Source organism: Microcaecilia unicolor, chromosome 3 (genome assembly GCF_901765095.1).
Source record: "Microcaecilia unicolor chromosome 3, aMicUni1.1, whole genome shotgun sequence".
Taxonomy (NCBI): domain Eukaryota; kingdom Metazoa; phylum Chordata; class Amphibia; order Gymnophiona; family Siphonopidae; genus Microcaecilia; species Microcaecilia unicolor.
Window position 1 is genome coordinate 462,427,350 of NC_044033.1, and position 19,129 is coordinate 462,446,478.

Sequence of the window (19,129 nt, forward strand, 5' to 3'; positions counted from 1 at the left end):
AGAACTTAAAATTATTTTTTAAAGAAAACAATTTTGACAAAACAGACTTAAAAGCTTCTTTACATAATGTGAGGTGCACATATGGTTCATTAGTGTGCCTTAAAAATGTAGGGGTCTGTTTACTAAAGTGTGGAAGGATTTTGCATTTACTGCATGTTAGCTACAAAACGTAGGGCCCCTTTAATAAAGGTATGCTAGCATTTTTTGCACGAACTAACCGTGTAATACCCACAGGAATATTATCGGCATCTACATGGTCAGCACGTGGTAAAAACGCTAGCATGCCTTTGTAAAAGACCCCCTTAGTACGAACTAAGAGCAAAGCCCATGTAATAAATGTCAAGGGCATGGCCAGCAACTGGTCTGCATCTACCATACAGAGCAGACAGTAACTGCACAATAAATGCACTGGTCACAGGTAAATCAGCATTATTTGCCAATGCATTTACTACAGCACCATAGGTTGTAAGTAACCCCCTCCCCCATCCCCTAACATCAATTGGCTTTCCACCCCCTCCCTCAAGCACATCAATATCAATCTCACCCATCTCCTACCCTAATGTACATCAGAAAGGCTCATCTTCATTATTATTATTATTATTAGCATTTGTATAGCACTACCAGACGCACGCAGTGCTGAACACCTGACACAGAGAGACAGTCCCTGCTCAATAGAGCTTACAATCTAAAAAATACAGACAGACAAGACAATTAAGTGCGAGGGAAGTACTGGGTGAGAAAGGAACAAGGGGAGGGCAATTGAGTAGTGGCTAGGAGCCAAAAGCAGTGCTGAAAAGGTGGGTTTTCAGCATAGATTTGAAAACAGGTATAGATGGAGCTAGACGTACAGGCTCAGGAAGTCTATTCCAGGCATAAGGTGCCGCGAGGGAAAAGGAACGAAGTCTGGAGTTAGCAGTGGAGGAGAAGGGGGACAACAAGAGAAATTTGTCCAGTGAGCGGAGTTCACGGGGAGGAATGTAGAGAGAGATGAGAGTGGAGAGGTAATGGGGGGCTGCAGAATGGATGCATTTAAAGGTCAGCGAGAGAAGTTTGAACTGTATGCGGAAGCGGACAGGGAGCAGGAGAAGTGACTTGAGGAGTGGGCTAGTGTGGGTATAACGAATTGGGTGGAAAATAAGTCGTGCTGCAGAATTTTGGACAGACTGGAGAGGAGAGAGATGGCTGAGTGGAAGACCAGTGAGAAGCAAATTGCAATAATCCAAGCGAGAGGTGACAAGGGTTTGGATAAGGGTTCTGGTAGCGTATTCAGAAAGGAAGGGGCGAATTTTGCTAATGTTGTAGATAAAGAAACGACAGGTTTTGGCGATCTGCGCAGAGAAGAAGAGAGAGGAATCAAAGATGACTCCAAGGTTACGAGCCGAGGAAACAGGGAGGATGTGAGAGCCATTAACAGAGATAGAGAACGGGGGAAGAGGGGAGGTGGGTTTAGGGGAAAAAATGAGAAGTTCAGTTTTAGTCATGTTTAGCTTCAGATGGCGCTGAGACATCCAAGCAGCAATGTCAGACAAACAGGATGAAATTTTGTCCTGGATTACGGTTGAGATTTCAGGGGTGGAGATGTAGATCTGAGAGTCATCTGCATAAAGATGGTATTGAAAGCCATGGGATGAAATCGGTACCAAGAGAAGAGGTATAGATGGAGAAAAGGAGGGGTCCAAGGACAGAACCCTGGGGGACACCAACTGAAAGCGGGATGGAAGTTGAAGAAGAACCGCCAGAGTGAACACTGAAAGTGCGAAGTGAGAGGTAGGAAGAGAACCAGGAAAGAACAGGGCCCTGGAATCCAATCGAGGATAGCGTATCTAGGAGTATGGTGTGGTCAACAGTGTCGAAAGCAGCACATAGGTCAAGAAGGATAAGGATAGAATAGAGACCTCTGGATTTAGCCAGCAGCAGGTCATTAGAGACTTTGGTAAGTGCAGTTTCAGTAGAGTGAAGAGGGCGGAAACCAGATTGGAGTGGGTCAAGAATAGGTTGAGAAGAAAGGAAGTCAAGACAACGGCGACGCGTTCAAGTAATTTGGAGAGGAAAGGAAAAAGGGAGATGGGACGATAGTTGGAGGGACAGGTAGGGTCAGGAGAGGGTTTTTTAAGGAGTGGAGTGACAACAGCATGTTTGAAGGCCGTAGGAACAGTTGCAGTGGAGAGTGAGAGATTAAGGATGTGACAGATGACAGGGATGATAGTAGGAGAGATAGTGTTAAGTAGATAAGTGGGGATGGGATCAGATGAACAGGTAGTACATTTAGAGGAGGAAAGAAGAAGAGCAGTTTCCTCAGTAGAAACTTCAGAGAAGGAGGAAAAAGAAGGACAGGAAGGAGAGTAGGGGGTGTGGACTAAGGGAGAGAGAGGTGGGGAGGGTTTGGATGAAAATTCAAGGTTAATCTTACGGATTTTATCATGGAAGTGCTCAGCTAGGGTCTGAAGAGAAAGAGATGGGGGAATTGGGGACGGAGGCACTTTGAGAAGAGAGTTCAGTGTGGCGAAGAGAAGTTAATGCACCAGAAAAGAACTATCCAGTGGCCTGTCTAGGACTTTCTCTGCCTAGTAAAAACACAGATGAGCTACCAGGACCCCACAAATCGCTGCTTGAAGAGCCAGAGCAGACACATCAAAACTCAGTTTGAGAAGCACATCCATTCTACAGTCTAGAGTTACTGTGTCTTTTTAGTGACCATGGCAATCACGTCATCCACCTTGGTAGTGGGATGGGAGTACAATCAAACCGTATACCTGCTGCCTTTGAATGGTGCACCAGAGCAGCTCCACTGCCCCTGATTAATGTCTCAAATGCCCTGATGCACAGGACAGGAATACAGTGAGTTGCAAACGCCTTTTAGGAGAGGATCGACCTACCTTATGGGCATCACCTCATCTGATTCTCCCACTGCTCTGGATCCTGCAATAACCTCCTGCAATAAATCCAAGGGGATTTCCTTGGAAAGAACCAATCCTTCCTCCATCAGAATCTCCACCCAGTTCATTCTCTGATGTTTGGGTTAACTGAGACCTCCAGCCCTGGGTCCCTTCCTGGATCGGAGTCAGTTAACCCCACTCTTCTTTAAACAAAAGGCCTGTTATATGGCCAATATAAACTCCAGAGAAAATCGCATTCCTAGGAGCTCCCCCTTGCTCACTGTAGCTGCTGACCCTGGGATTGGGGCTTCTGCTTCTAAACATGGCAGCTGCTCTGCAGCAACACCCAGCTCCTAGATGGTAGTAGTTGCTGCCAAAGTCAAACCCACCGCCATGCTACCAGACTGCCCAACAGAATTTTCTGATTTCCTGTGTCTGCCCGCAATGTAGTTGAATCTGTCATTGTACATAAGTTGTAGCTCCAGCATCCCAGAGTGAGTCGCAAAGCCAACATTAAGCCCCTGGCCCCTCTAATATGTGAAGCCCATATGAGCAACAGCACCAGGACCTGTTGGAGCTCATACTGGACTGCCACGAGGTGGGGTTGGTGGACACAGGCACATTTACCCTCTCTCCCCTGCCTACTCGCTGCCCACGGAATATAGCAGTAGAGTTTGTTAGATACTAGCTGTTCCAGTGAGGGTTGCGGCAGTTGGATTTCCTCTACTGCTGCATTCCGTGGGCAGTGAACTCCAGCCGCCGGTCCTGCATATCTTTCAAAACGACCCCTCCCTCTACTGGGAGAATGGTCTTTTTTGTCACTGCTGTGACCAATGCATACACTTTAGGCATCCCAAAAGGAGCCAAGTGCTCCTCACGCAGAGGGTAAAGCTGACCCATAGCCCTGGCCACTTTCAAAGGCCCATCAGGGTCAGACCATTGAGCAGAAATAAGCTCTTGGATGGAGTCATTTACCAGAAAGGCCCGAGTAGGCTTCTTAGTACTTGCCATTCTAAGATTAACAGAGGAGGCCTCACCTTCAGCAGGATCATCAATCGAGAGGGCCTGCAAGGCGTCAGAAATAAGAGCTGGCAGCTCGTCGCGGTGGAAATAAGGACCGCATTGGGATCATCCAAATCCAGTGGCAAACAGGCACCCTCCTCTGGATCATCCGTCCCTGAGGGCCTGCCAGACCCCTCAGACTCCCCACAGCCCGACCACCGAGGGGGGGGGGGAAGGATATGCGCCACTTTCAGATGGGGAATTTACCCGTCTATGTTTAGCGTGTTTCCAATGCTCGGGGGAGGAAATAACATCTGAAGCCATCCCCGGGGCCTCAGCCCCCAGAGGGAAGCCAGGATGCAACGTAGTGTCAGACACCCGTGGCAGAGCTCTTTTCAACATGAACGCTGTATGCATTAAAAGCACAAACTCAGGGGAGAAAAACTCACCCTGGCCCTCCGCCTCCGAATTAAGAGAAACGGATGTAGGAGCTCCTCTGGCAGTCTCTAAACGAGGCGTCCCCCTGCACGCAGACTCTTCCGCAACCGCGAGGGTCGAGACATGCGGCGCTTCCAAAATGGCGCCTGCTGCCAGCTCCATCGAGTGGGAAGAAACCTCGCTCGCCACGCTCATACTAGCGTGAGTGTCTAAGGAGCACGTTTTACACAGCCCTGCTGCTGATCTGTGTTTACCACAACGGGAGCAACGCTTAACTCCCTCAGCAGCCATCGCCCGACTGGCTTCGCGCCAAAACTTACTCCGTTCAGAACGGCGTCCGCGGGACCTCCCCAGAGGAGCTGGGTACCACTCTCACCTCAGAAGACCGAGTCAATGAGCTCCGGTCAAGCTGCACAGAACCAGAATCTCTGGAAAAAGCCTCAGAACAGCCACGCAGTAAAAGCGCGCTCTTTCTTTTTTTTTTTTAACGCTGTGAGGAAAGTTGTAGGCAGGCAACAACAGAGGGACTCCAGGAGGCGGGGGGAATGGGTAAAGCAGGGAAAGGGCGAACCTATATGCCTTTAAAGTGGCCACCACCAGCCATAACACCCCTGCTCAACTGGCAAAGCACAGGAGCCACCCCAGGCAGTCTGAAATCCAGGAGCTGATCAAGCTACGTCCACACCTGCTGGGAGATAGAGAAATACTGAAGGCAGTTGGGGGCTAGCCGTCTAAGAGGCACTATGGTTTTTCAGTGTTCTCTATCTCCACCTGTTGGTAGGTGGATACAACCCATCAGTTAATGGATTCATCTGCTGCTGATGACAAGGAAGTGTACTATATAAGACACATGACTAAGAGCTGGGCCGAAATAATTTCAAGCCCTCCAAGAGACACTGTCTCTTAGCAGGTCTGCTTTTAAATTGTGACCAAAAATAAAGATGATTCAGACAGACACAACAAATTGGATTCTAGGATTATTTTCTTCCACACAGCATACCACAAAATGGAACTCTGTATGATATCATAAGGTAACACTGGGTAGGGTAACAAAGGGAACAACTATATTGACACATTTCAGCGCTGGGCATGTTTATATACTGCTTCCTTCCCTTAATTTTGTGTTTTTAATCTTGTGTGAAGGTTTTCAAAACAGTAAATACTGGTACCTTGTTTCTGCTTTACTGAGCAATGCATCCCATCTAGAGCCCAAGGTGTCAAGCTGCTTTAAGATCTTCTCTTTATCTGCAGGCTCTGCTGATGCTGCAATTTTCTCTCCTTCTCGCCTAATTACCTCAACAGTTGGTCTGCGGTCATCTAGTAACCTCTGGAGCAACTAAAGGTTAAGCAATCACCAAAAAAACAAAATAAAACAACATTATAGCAAAACAGTTTTCCAGAGATCTGGGGCTGAACTTACTGCCATGTGTGGTCAATGTTTTAGCCAGTGAAAAATATTTTGCTTCTCATATTTCCTGATAAGCATCAATCTATGTCCAGCAATATCTTAAAATAGAAGTCACTTTTTTTACATTAATGACTTGTGAGTAGAAATTAAAAGAGCAGCTGACAGTTGAAGTTAGATAAAATAGTTATTCAGCTAGTTGTTTCTTGACAAAGCTAACAAGATATGTTCAGTTAACTTTTTGCATCTATTCACCTTGATCCCCTGTTCAGTCTAAGGTTTACCAGAAAAAAAATGTGCAGTTAGCTATAGGCCTGCTTTTTGGCCAACTCCCAGGTATCCTTGGGCCAGATAGCGCTATTATTGATGAACAGTAAAAGCAAAGCACACGTGTGCCTTAATTGCACAAAGGACATGGTGTGAAAGGAAGATATTATTGATAAAGTGAATTGCACTGAATGAGTCTTTGCTTACAGCAGGATCAAATTATTAATCACCATTTCACTCAAGTTAGAGTATTAGCTGAGATGGCCCAGTAACTTGGTAACAGTGCTGTATGCTGCCATGTGGAAAAATGAACTTGATTTTTGGGTCAGGTCTTCTGTTCCCTGTGCCTGTCAGGGCTAACTGTGCTGTGAAGATCATGTTTACAGACTAACCCCCCCCCCCCCCCAAGTGTCAGTCAACTACTGGAGACAGGTAAAAAAAAAAAAACTCCTGGGTCATTACAGATGACGGGGTTCATGTTGCCAGAAGCTGATTCCGATTAAGCTGAATACCCAAAAGAAGCAGGAGGAAACTGCTGGACCAAAAAAATAACTAATTAAAAAAAATGTTATACTGATATCCTTTGAAATATATACATTAAGAAGAGTTAGACATGTTTCATGTTTAACTGATAAGAAATAAAAGAAATCAAACTCCTTGATAAAGAAGTGTCTGGATAATGGGGAAATTGAGCACTTGGCATCTAAAAAAAAAAAAATGTACAGGTGTAGTAAGAGTTGGTATTTCCCAGCTTGATATAGTTATATTTCTTTATCAATTTTTGCAGTCACTCCTAATAATGTGGCCTATGTTTATTTCTGTTACTACTTCCTTTTTTAAATCTATATTAAAAAAATTATTCAATTAAAAAAAAAAAAGAAAGCAAATACAAATCAACGTCCCATACTTTTTGTTCCTGTATCTGTGCCTTCACCACTTTGAATTCTGCAGAAGGGGGTTTCTGGTTCGCCACGAGATCTTCTGTATCCGTAAGCCAGCTAAGCAGAGACTCAAGGGCATCCTGAAACCTCCCACAGTGGAGGAGAGCTTCTTGCAACTGGGCTGCCCGTTGAGCAACCTGTAAGAAATAATACAACTTGTCTTGATATTTTTTACACAGCTAATTAGCTGAGAATTTATATGTAAAACTAGAAATGCTGGACCTGTCAAACAAGATGTCCTGCCCCCCTCCCCCTGCATGCAAGGGGGTAGGAGGTCTGGTGGACCTCCAGCTCCTTTACCCCCCCCCCCCCCCACCACCAGACAAGTTTCCCTGTTGACCCAGTGGCCTTCCCCCTCCCCCCAACACAAGGGGGCTGGAGGGCCAGTGGACCTCTAGCCCCCCTAAACCCTGACAGAAAAAAACTGTCCCTGGTGGCCCAGTGGCCAACCCTACCCCACCGGGTTGGCCTAGTATTACCCAACCCTCCCCCATACCTTCAGAAGGGAGGAGGGAGTAGCAATCCCTTCTCCTGGGGTGATGCCTTCACAATGGTGGCGCCTTGCCCGGCCTGCCCAGTGCATCCCAGAATGCACCAGGTAGGGCAGGGAACTGTCATTTTGAAAGTGACACCCCAGGTGGAGGAACTGCTACTCCCTCCTCCCTTCTAAAGGTGCCGGGGGGGGGCATTATGCCACCAAGGCAGGTGGGGGTAGGGCGGATGGGTGTAGATTTGCCCACTGGGCCACCAGGGGCAGTTTTTTTGTGTCTGGGGGATTAGGGAGGACAAGGTTCCCCATTCCTCCCCAATGCTCTGCAAACCCTAACGCCAGCTCCGAGCTGGCACAGGGTTTGGCACACTGCCCACTGAGCACTGGGGAGGAATAGGCAACCTCGGTCCTCGAGGGCCACAATCCAGTCAGGTTTTCAAGATTTCCACAATAAATATACATGAGATTGATTTTCACGTACTGCTTCCATTGTGGAAATCTTTGAAATCCTGACTGGATTGTGACCGTCAAGGACTGTGATTGCCCCAACCCTGCACTAAACAAAAACTTAAAAAAATTTTTTTAATGTAAAATGATATGGCAATACTGATCTGACACTCCAGTTGTTTTAATAGTCCAAAAACTATTTTCCCTTGTGAGAAGATTCTGATGCTATAAATACAGAAAACATGACAAAACATTTACAATAAAGCCTTTAATGCTGGTACATCAATTATAATCACCTTCTTATTAAGAGTATTCCACCGTGTGTTAACATCTTCCAGGTCATGGTCAATGTTCTGGGTGTTGGTGCTCTTAGCTGCACTTTGAATGAGTCCTTGACCTAACCAATTTACTTCTTGCAGCTGGACTTGCAATGGTTCAATCTCCTCTTTTTGAAATGCCTGAGATAAAAAAGTAAATAGACAAACAAACATTTGCAAGTTATACAACACATATGCTATTAAGATAAAGCTTCAAAAAAACTAAATCCATATAATACTGAACCACATAGATACTCATGAATACTATATGCTAAAGAAATAATGAGATGACAGAGTCAAACCATACTTTTTCCCACAGGGTAGTTTTTCCAGATGGGTTTATTTGGTACAACAAAAGGTAGACTGTGAATTCACTGTTTTCACTAGTAATTATGGAAAGACTAGTAAAAAAGGCCCGTTTCTGACACAAGATTTTCCTCGGAGTGTGTATGTTTGAGAGAGAGAGTGTGTGAGAGTGACTGTGTGAGAGAGAGAGAGAGTGAATGTGCGAGTGTGTGTGTGACAGAGAGAGAGTGAGACTGGGTGCGAGTGTGTCTGTGAGAGAGAGAGTGTGTGTGTGAGAATGAGACTGTGTGCCATGGGCCCCCCTCCCTCTCTCCCTTCCTTCCTCACAGTTCCAGTGTCCCCCCTCCCTCCCTCAGAGTTCCAGGGTCATCCCCACCTCCCTCCGAGTTCCAGGGTGGTCCGTCCCCTCCCTCCCTCCGAGTTCCAGGGTGTTCCCCCCCTTCCTCCCTCCCTCCGAGTTCCAGGGTCGTCCTCACTCCGAGTTCCAGGGTCATCCCCTCCCTCCAAGTTCCAGGGTCATCCTCCCCCTCCTTCCCTTCCTCCAAGCTCCAGGGTCATCCCCCCTTCCTCCCTCCGAGTTCCAGGGTCGTCCCCTCCCTCCCTCCCTCTGAGTTCCAGGGTCGTCCCCTCCCTCCCTCCGAGTTCCAGAGAACCGAGTTTCAGGTTCCCCCCTCCCTCCCTTCCTCCGAGTTTCAGGTTCCCCCCTTCCTCCCTCCCTCCGAGTTTCAGGGTCCCTCCCTTCCTCCCTCCAAGTTTCAGGGTCCCCCCTCCTTCCCTCCGAATTTCAGGGTCCCCCTCCCTCTCTCCGAGTTTCAGGGTCCCCCTCCCTCCCAGTTCCAGGATCCCCCACTCGGAACGCGACATCACACACATGAGGGTGTCGTCGTCCCTCCCTTCATCCCTCCCTCCCTTCCAGTTCCAGGCCCCCTACCTCCAAATTTTAAAAGTCATCTTCACTTACGAAGTCGGGTTTATGGCGGCTGGCAGCAGCGGTAAAAGGCGTGCAGGCTCGGCCCTTCTCTCTCAGCTCTGGTCCAGCCCTCATTTCCTGTTTCCGCAAGGGCAGGACCAGAGCTGAGAGAGAGAGAGTTACAGAAGGGTCGAGCCTGCACGCCTGTTACCGCTGCTGCTGTCAGCCGCCATAAACCCGACTTCGTACGTGAAGTTGACTTTTAAAATTTGGAGGTAGGGGGCCTGGAACTCGAAGGGAGGGAGGGAGGAAGGGAGGGACGACGACACCCTCATGTGTGTGACATCGGTTTCCATTGCCTGGCAACTATGCAGCGTTCCCTTCCAGTGATTGATCTTTATGAACATAGAAGTACATGACGCCATTTCAGGAGATGGATACAGAAGGAGCACGAATGCTTCAAGGCTTCACTTTCTCGGAGTCAGCTTCAGAACGTTGGAGGTGCTTTTTATTATGGAAAGATAGGGGAAAAAGTCTGATTGATCACCAGGTCACATTCTATCCCTGGCATGAAGAGATTTGTTGAAAGACTTTTACAGTGATAGATCTAATCATCAACAAAAAAAACCCCTCCGTCCATATTAAGGTGACTTGAAATTAAGTGACTCAAAATTAGTGCATCTGTGCTAAAATTTTAACAATATCATAAATTAAATTGCTGGATAACTAATGAGATATATATTCAGTGGGGCTGAACTTATCTGGCTCTGTATGTCCCAACGGACATCTGTTTCACCGTTTGCTTTTTCAAGGGAAACGAGCCTAAACACAGCTGTAAGATGGAAGTGAAGCTGCTGTGTTAGGCTCTTTTCCCTTGAAAAAGCAAATGGCGAAACGGATGTCCATCGGGTCATACAGAGAGCCAAAGATAAGTGCAGCCCTGTTGAATATATGTCTCATTAGTTATCCAGAAATTTAATTTATGATAATGTTAAAATTTTATGCACAGATGCACTAATTTTGAGTCAATTTCAAGTCACCTTAATATGGATGGAGGGTTTTTTTGTCGATGATTATAGATCTATCACCGTAAAGGTTTTTCAACAAATCTCCTCATACTGGGGACAGAGTGTGACCTGGTGATCAATGAGACATTTTCCCCCATCTTCCCATAATTACTAGTGAATACAGTGAATTCACAGTCTACCTTTTGTTGATACACTTTTTTGTTTTCATCTGATAGAGAATGTGGTAGGAGCTTATAACTACATAGTTATTAAGTTTTTTTATTTGGCACAAACCATAATAGGAGAGAATCTCACTCACAAGCCCGCAGTGTATTTCTGTGTCTATGCCCAAGTCATCCACTATCCCTTCCTCTCCTTGAGAGATCCTATGTACTTGTCCCAAGCTTTCTTGAATTCAGATACAGTGAAGTTACTCATTTATAGCAGGTGTTCTCCAAGATCAGCAGGATATTCTTCTTACTGCTGGATGATGTCCCTTATGAGGACTGGCATGGAGATGCTCCCCAAGGAAAAAATAATTCTTACCTGATAATTTTCTTTCCATTAGTCCAAACAGATCAATCCAGAGACTTGTGGGTTGTGTCCCTCAATCAGCAGGTGGAGATAGAGAGAACCTCCGAGGTTTGCAATAAGTGGACCTGTGTGGCCAACTGAACCTCAGTAAGAACGATACCAAAGCAGTGGAATGGAAACAATAGAAAACTCTCCTGACATTGTCAGACCAATTGCCCAACATACTTCCACCACTTCTATGTTTATTTATTTTATCTTATTTTTTTTAATCAAACGAAGGAACATTCAGAACGGAACCCCCTAACCAACCGCAACAAAACCACAGACAGTAAACCCATGGGGGGGCCTCTGGATTGATCTTTTGGGACTAATGGAAAGAAAATTATCAGGTAAGATTTAATTTTTCCTTCCATGGCAACCCACAGATCAATCCAGAGACTTGTGGGATGTACCCAAGCAGTCCTCAAGTAGGGCGGGACACCCCCAACCCGGCAGAAATCACAGACGAGCCAAACACCGCATTTTCACGAGCTGCCACATCCACCCGATAATGACAAGTGAACGTATGGATCGAAGTCGATGTAGCTGCCCTGCAGATATCTTCCAGAGAAACCAAACGGGACTCTGCATAGGAGGAAGCTTGAGCACGCGTAGAATGAGCACGAACTTGCAAAGAGGCTTGCTTGCCCAATGCCACGTATATGCCGAAGAGATGGTTTGGTTTGGAAACCAGATCCTCCTCCAGATCCCAGGCTCCCCTGGGACGCTTTTTAGGAAGTGACTACCTCTCAAAGCGCTCTCCCAGAGGGTCAGAAACAGGACTGGACTTATGCAACATGAAGGCCTTATAAATTTGAAGAACAAACTCAGGAGGGACCTCCCCCGAGAGTCCCGAGGGCATAGGCAAAGTCGTCTGCCTGCTCCATAGAGTGGAGTAGCAGAGCAGCAGGCCAGTCTTCAGGCACAGCCTGAGTTAAAATGGCGGCGTTTCCTGCCACAATCCTGACAAAACGCCACCGCCGCAGCAGCTTGTGCAAGACCAGCCTCTGCTGCACTATCTACGGCAGTGTAGTACTTGCATACCCCGCTAGCCGCGAGTCCGCACCACAGACAAATGGAGCACCTGCGCAGCTTCTCTGCCATAGTGCTGCTGTAAAGCACCGGAGCGGCTTTTTTTTTTAACACCGCTAACTGAAACTATCAAAGAAACCAAGCAAACCACCGCAGACACAGAGCTGCCCTGTTTGTTCGCGCCCGACTGAAAATATAAGGAGCCTTTTTTTTTTTTTAAATAGCGGCTGCCTCTCCCATAGCCACAAAGCTCTCTTTCCTTGAAGAGGTCGAGGCCGGCTACCAACCCACAGCAGCGCAGAGCTGTGCAGGGAGACCAAAGAAGGAGTGGAGGGAGGGACCCGGCCACCTGAGTTTAACACCCCTGAGGCTTAGGGAGACTCCCGCGGGCCTCAGCCTAAAGAAACCACAAGAGACACTACAGCACAGAATAAATAAAGCTACAAATAAAGTTCAAGAACCAGAAGAAAAGAAAGGAGTAGAAAGAGAGAGACTGAAAGGGCTCACCATCTTCCACCTGCTGGAGACTGAGAATACTGAGTCTAGGTCCACTTAGTCAGCACTCTTATTGGCTTTCTCTCGAGTCAGAGTTTTCAGTCTCCACCTGCTGGAATGTGTGCATAACCTTATGGGCCGGTCTGGAGGGACACTAAGGAATGTATTACATTAGTCCAACAAAGAAATATAAGTGTCTGTTATTTTTTGTTAACCTTCCGTGCATTCAACTGAATCCCTCAGAAATGAAAGAGAAAAAAATCATTTGCCCTTGATGACAAGCACAGCTTGTGCAGTTAATGGAACCTTAAAAAAAAAAAAAAAAAAAGAGGCTTGATGTCAAGGTACAATTGGAGTGTTTGCATGTTTGGTGTGCTAAGTAGGAGAGCCTCTGGGGAATGTAATTTACTGCAAAATCTACCTGCTTGTTTTTTTGTCCTGTTTGTTTGTATTCATTTTTGCTTGTTTTAACTATATTTATTTACCTGGTTTGATTTGGCGCACACCTTTTTCAGAGGTACAGAGGGAATGAATGCCAAGCAGTGGGAGATGGGGTGCTCCTATGAAAGGAGGTGAAGAGGAACTGAATGGCTATGGGGTAGTGAGAGAGCTTTAATTCTGGAGGAGATAAATGCTTTGGAGCATGTGAGGAGAGGCATATATAACTATGTAGTATTGTATGTGTTAGTATGTCTGTTTTCAGTAGTAGCTCAAAGTGAGTTACATTCAGGTACACGAAGTACTTCACTGTCCTCCGAGGTCTTACAATCTAATGCTGCAATTCTGGTACCGCAAAACAGATGCACCAAAAAAAAAAAAAAAGAAGAATCAAACCTACGCACAAATCCAAAAAAGCAAAAATAAGTAGGGATGGATAAATAGCTTTCCAATAAAGATCCAAAATTAGGGTTTCAATGGTAAATGTATTTACTAAAGCATCAACTGTGGAGGACACCATCAGGCTCATTTTCGAAAGAGAAGGACGCCCATCTTTCGACACAAATCGGAAGATGGGCGTCCTTCTCACAGGGTCGTCGAAATCGGTATAATAGAAAGTCAATTTTGGGCATCCCCAACTGCTTTCCGTCGCAGAGATGACCAAAGTTCACGAGGGCGTGTTGGAGGCATAGCGAAGGCGGGACTTGGGCGTGCCTAACACACGGGCGTCCTCGACTTATAATAGAAAAAAAAAGGGTGTCCCTGACGAGCACTTGGATGACTTTACCAGGTCCTGTTTTTTTTACGACCAAGCCACAAAAAGGTGCCCGAACTTACAAGATGACCACCGGAGAGAATCGGGGATCACCTCCCCTTACTCCCCCAGTGGTCACTAACCCCATCCCACCCTCAAAAAAGAACTTTAAAAATCTTTTGTGCCAGCCTCTATGCCAGCGTCAAATACTCAGGTCCATCACAACAGTATGCAGGTCCCTGGAGCAGTTTTAGTGGGTGCAGTGCATTACGAATTCTTACTCCTCCCACAACAAAAGAGCTTGCATTTGGACGTTTCTGAGATGGGTGTCCTTGGTTTCCATTATCGCTGAAAATCAGAAATAAACCAATTCTAGGGACGACCATCTCTAAGCATGACCTAAATGTCAAGATTTGGGCGTCCCAGACTGTATTATCGAAACAAAAAATGGATGTACATCTTGTTTTGATAATACGGGTTTCCCCACCCCTCCACCGGGACGTTTTGCAAGGACGTCCTCAGCAAAACTTGGGTGTCCCTTTCAATTATGCCCCATGGGGCTCATTTACAAGAGAAAAACGTCCAAAAAGTGGCATAAATCTGCATTTGGACGTATTTCTCAAAAAAAGGCCAATTTTTAGATGTTTTCTACGAAGTCCATCAGACGTGTGTTCAAATCACAAGGAGGAGTATCAAGGGCATGTTAAGAGCAGGATCTGGACATTCCTAACATTTGGACATTTTTCTGCTATAATGGAACAAAACAAAACCTTCCAGGGCTATAAGTTTTACATTTTGGGCTAGGCCTGTTTTATTAATGAATAATTCTAGTAAATTTAGAAGATAATCTCCTCCTATTAGAGCTGTTTATATAACAAAAGTGAAAAAATGGAGAAGATATGAAAACACAACTAGCGTTTTTGACCTAAAGGTGTTGCCTCAAAAACCCCCGGCTTTGTATCAAACAAGCTCACGGGGGCTGGGCTGTTTCATCACAGGCAAACACCTCGGGTATAAAGTAATTTTTTGTATAAATATATACTCATTTCTTCTATCATTGATATTTAGACCATAGAGAGCTATTTTGCTACTTAGCTTTCACTTAGCTTTTCAGAAAGGTCCGAAAATACAAATTTTCTGTTTCTTGATATGACGCCAAACTCGACCACGTTTGAAGATAGACGCAGACCAAATGACCCTGAGGCAGGTAACGAAACGCTGGCCATCGTAGGTCTTAGTAGACTGGTCATAAAGACATCAGTGGACTTCACATAAAAGACCCAGGTACACATCTCACTGTTACCTCCTTATATTGTATAATGAGCCCTCCAAAACCTACCAAAAACCCACTGTACCCAATTGTACACCACTATAATAGCCCTTATGTCTGCAGGTGTCACCTGCATATGGGTACAGTAGCTTTTTGGTGGGGTTTGGAAGGCTCATACTTTCCACACAATTATAACAGAGTGGGATATGGGCCTGGATCCTCTTCTCTATAGTGCACTGAACCGACCACTAGGCTACTCCAGGGACCTGCTTGCTGTTCTACTAGAACTAGCCATAACATCTGAAGCTGGTATGTACGATTTCTTTCACATCTTTGGGGGGTGGGAAGGGTCCCTGACCACTGGGGGGAGTGAGGTGGGGTCATGCCTTAATCCCTCCAGTGAACATCTGGTTATTTAGGGTATCTTTTTGTAACTTATTCGTGACTGAAACAGGTCTAGACCAAAACATCTGACTTTTAGCCCTGGACGTTTTTGCTTTGTTTCATTATGGCAGAAAATTATCCAAGTTTTGGGAATGCTCAAATCAGGCCCCCAACACGCCCCCTTGTGATCTGGATGCACAGCATATGAACTGCATAGAAAACGGTCTTAAAAATGGGTTTCAAAATATAGCAATTTGGACATTTGGGAAAAAAAAAATTTCCACCTGCTGCTTTTTGGATGTTTTTCTGTTTTGAAAATGAACCCCTATATCTTCCAGTTTAAGGCCAAATTAGTTCCAAATTGCAAATCACTGCAGCTTCAATTTGAGGAACCCTTCAAACTCAGAATCAGGCAAGTATTTCAAATTGACACTTTTGCCAAAACTTTAAGATAATGTATATGTGTAGGATAAGTTTTTTCTTAAAAATGTATTTTCTTTTCACAGGTTACATCTAACCAAGATTCTCAGGACCACAGGTAAGTATTAGACTAGATAATTACTTTAATCAAAGTGTCTCTTTTTTGTTTCTTTTAATCTGAGTCCCAGAATAAAATAAATAAAATATGTGCACATAAAAAAATGCACACGGCCACACTAAACTGTGCAATCTCAACCTTTATATTCAAGTACTACAATTCAGTTAGAAAGCTATTCACAAATTACCCCACAGCTTCTCCACTTTGAGTCAGAATTTCACTGTAGTCAATATTAGAGAACCAACACTGACAGTAACACCTCTACACAACTGAACTCTTTAAAGTTCAGAGTCTTAAGAAAACAATCAGTCTCAAAAATTATCTCAGATTTCAAAATTACTTCAGCTGTTCTCAGCTTTTCATAAAAGTGAATATAATTCTTAATGTCTCAGCAAAATAACTCCGTTTACCAAGTTGCGTGAACGGCTGTCATGCACTAATGCTGACAAAGTTCATCTATATACGTCTAGTAGCGCTATAGAAATGATATGTAGTAGTAGGCTGTTGGCATTGCAGCATGGCTTAATAAACTGGAGGGTTAGAATTAGAAAATAACTGCATTGCAACAGAATTTCTAATCATCAGACAAAAACAGTGCCTTCCTCAAGTCTTAGTCAGAGTAATGATCAAAGTTTGCAATTTTTATTAACTCTAGTATTTCTTAACAATTTGAAACCTATCAGTAGTTTCACAAAACGTAATAAAATATCTGTAATCATCTGTATTCATCCCCAAGTACTGACAGAATTGAAAAATGAACTTGCGAAACTATTGTTAGTAATATGTAATTTATCTTTAAAATCAAGCGTGGTTCTGGAAGACTGGACAGTGGCCAATGTAACGCCGATTTTTAAAAAACGTTCCAGAGGTGATCCTGGAAATTATAGATCTGTGAGCCTAACATCAGTGCCGGGCAAAATGGTAGAGGCTATTAGAAAGAACAAAATTACAGAGCACATTAAAAAGCATGGATTAGTGAGACAAAGCCAACATGGATTTAGTGAGGGAAATCTTGCCTCACCAATCTTATTACATTTCTTTCAAGGGGTGAACAAACATGTGGATAAAGGTGAGCAGGTCGATATTTGTGTATCTGGATTTTCAAAAGGCATTTGAAAAAGTACCTCATGAAAGACTCCAGAGGGATTGGAGAGTCATGGGATAGTGGGTAGTGTCCTATTGTGGATTAAAAACTGGTTAAAGATAGAAAACAGAGAGTAGGGTTAAATGGTCAGTATTCTCAATGGAGAAGGGTAGATAGTGGGGTTCCCCAGGGGTCTGTGCTGGGACCGCTTTCTCTCTTAAATTACCTCACTAGTTACTCTCATCTCTAGATCATTTATAAATATGTTAATTTATAAATGATCTAGAGATGAGAGTAACTAGTGAGGTAATTTAATTTGTTGACAACACAAAGTAATTCAAAGTTGTTAAATTGCAAGAGGATTGTGAAAATTTACAAGAACAACTTACGAGACTGGGAGACTGGGCATCTAAATGGCAGATGACATTTAATGTGAGCAAGTGCAAAGTGATGCATGTGGGAAAGAGGAACACAAATTATAGTTATGTAATGCAAGTTTCAACATTAGGAGTCACCGACCGGGAAAGGGATCTAGGCGTCATCGTTGATGACAAACTGAAACCCTCTGCTCAATGTAAAGCAGCCACTAAGAAAGCAAGTAAAATGTTAGGTATTAGTAGGAAAGGAATGAAAAACAAAAATGAAGATTAGAGAGCAGAGCCAGGTGCATGGAAGCAAAGCAATCAAGGAGCCTGCAGCCAGAGAAGAACTACACACACATGGCTCAGGGCTGTGCCAGTCAAGTATGCGTGTCGACAGGACCCTGCGCAGCCTGAGGACGCCACTTGCGTTAAGGTAGGGGACATGACAAAGGACAATGAAAATGATAAAGGGGATGGGACGACTTCCCTATGAGGAAAGGCTAAAGCGGCTAGGGCTCTTCAGCTTAGAGAAAAGATGGCCGAGGGGAGATATGATAGCAGTCTATAAAACAATGAGTGGAGTGGAATGGGTAGACATGAATCGCTTGTTTACTCTTTCCAAAAATACTAGGACTGGGGGGCATGAAATGAAGTTAGAAAGTAGTAAACTTAAAACAAATCAGAGAAAATATTTCTGCACTCAACGTGTACTTAAACTCTGGAATTCATTGTCAGAGAATGTAGTAAAAGCGGTTAGCTTAGCGGGGTTTAAAAAGGTTTGGGTGGCTTTCTAAAGAAAAAGTCCATAGACCATTATTAAAATGGACTTGGGGGAAATCAACTTCTTATTTCTAGAATAAGCAGCATAAAATATATTGTGCTGTTTTGGGATCTTGCCAGATACTTGTGACCTGGATTGGCCACTGTTGGAAACAGGCTGCTGGGCTTGATGGACCTTCGGTCTGTCCCAGTATGGCAATACTTATGTACTTATGTACAAAATATTCAAGTCTCTTTTAGCAACTGACGTCACAAAGTTTACTTTAACTTATGATATCCAATTCCAGAAATTATCTCCAGTTTCTTGAAGATATCCATCAATTAAATTCTGTAGCCAAACAAAGCAAACTTTTACCTCCTTACTGTTACAGAAACATAATCATTCCCATTTCAGGTTCTGTCCCTTTCAAAGGCTTCTATCAATTAGGAAAATAAAGTTCACTAACACTGTTTCAGTCACAACCTGAACAAATTTAGTCAAAACTCATGAAATCAAAGAAAAATCAGTTAATAGCCAAACTGTGACTCCAAAATCTCTAACAGACCCAGCAGTCTATTCCCTCACAGCCCTACATTCATACAACCAAGTTGAACTGCTAAAGTTTTTTTTTTCAGAGTTCTCACTCTTACAGCTATGACCGTGCACCTGCACATTCCAGAACACTACATGCCTTTCAAAAAGAGAGCTCAATTTGCAGTGTTGCACATAAAAATTTTCCAGTAAGCCTCAAACACTAAAATAATTATTCGAGTTAAAATTTGCACGCATTCAGCATACACACAAACCCAGAGCTCTGGCATGCATGCATTCATTCACATGAACACAGAGACCTCAGTGCTGCTCAGCTTTACTACAATAATATTTCAGCAGATTCTGTCCCCACAACCTAAATTGTACCTCCAGCATCCCGAAAATGTTTAACATACTTTGCCAGAATCTTTACAATTCGCATCTGTTCCCAAAGCCATTTTTTCATCTCCCTGATGTTTCCACTCTTTACAGGTGTCCAGCT

General features: G+C 44.4%; 1 protein-coding gene across 2 annotated transcripts in view; it reads right to left on the minus strand.

The window, feature by feature from the left end:
• DST (dystonin) overlaps positions 1–19,129 on the minus strand; it is a 509,263-nt gene that overhangs the window by 184,187 nt on the left and 305,947 nt on the right. For both annotated transcript variants that reach the window (XM_030198986.1, XM_030198985.1), the window contains 3 exons: positions 8,163–8,324; positions 6,896–7,066; positions 5,486–5,652 (listed from right to left, as the gene is read on the minus strand). In XM_030198986.1, the coding sequence (XP_030054846.1) occupies positions 5,486–5,652; positions 6,896–7,066; positions 8,163–8,324 (500 nt within the window). The remainder of the gene's footprint in view (positions 1–5,485; positions 5,653–6,895; positions 7,067–8,162; positions 8,325–19,129) is intronic.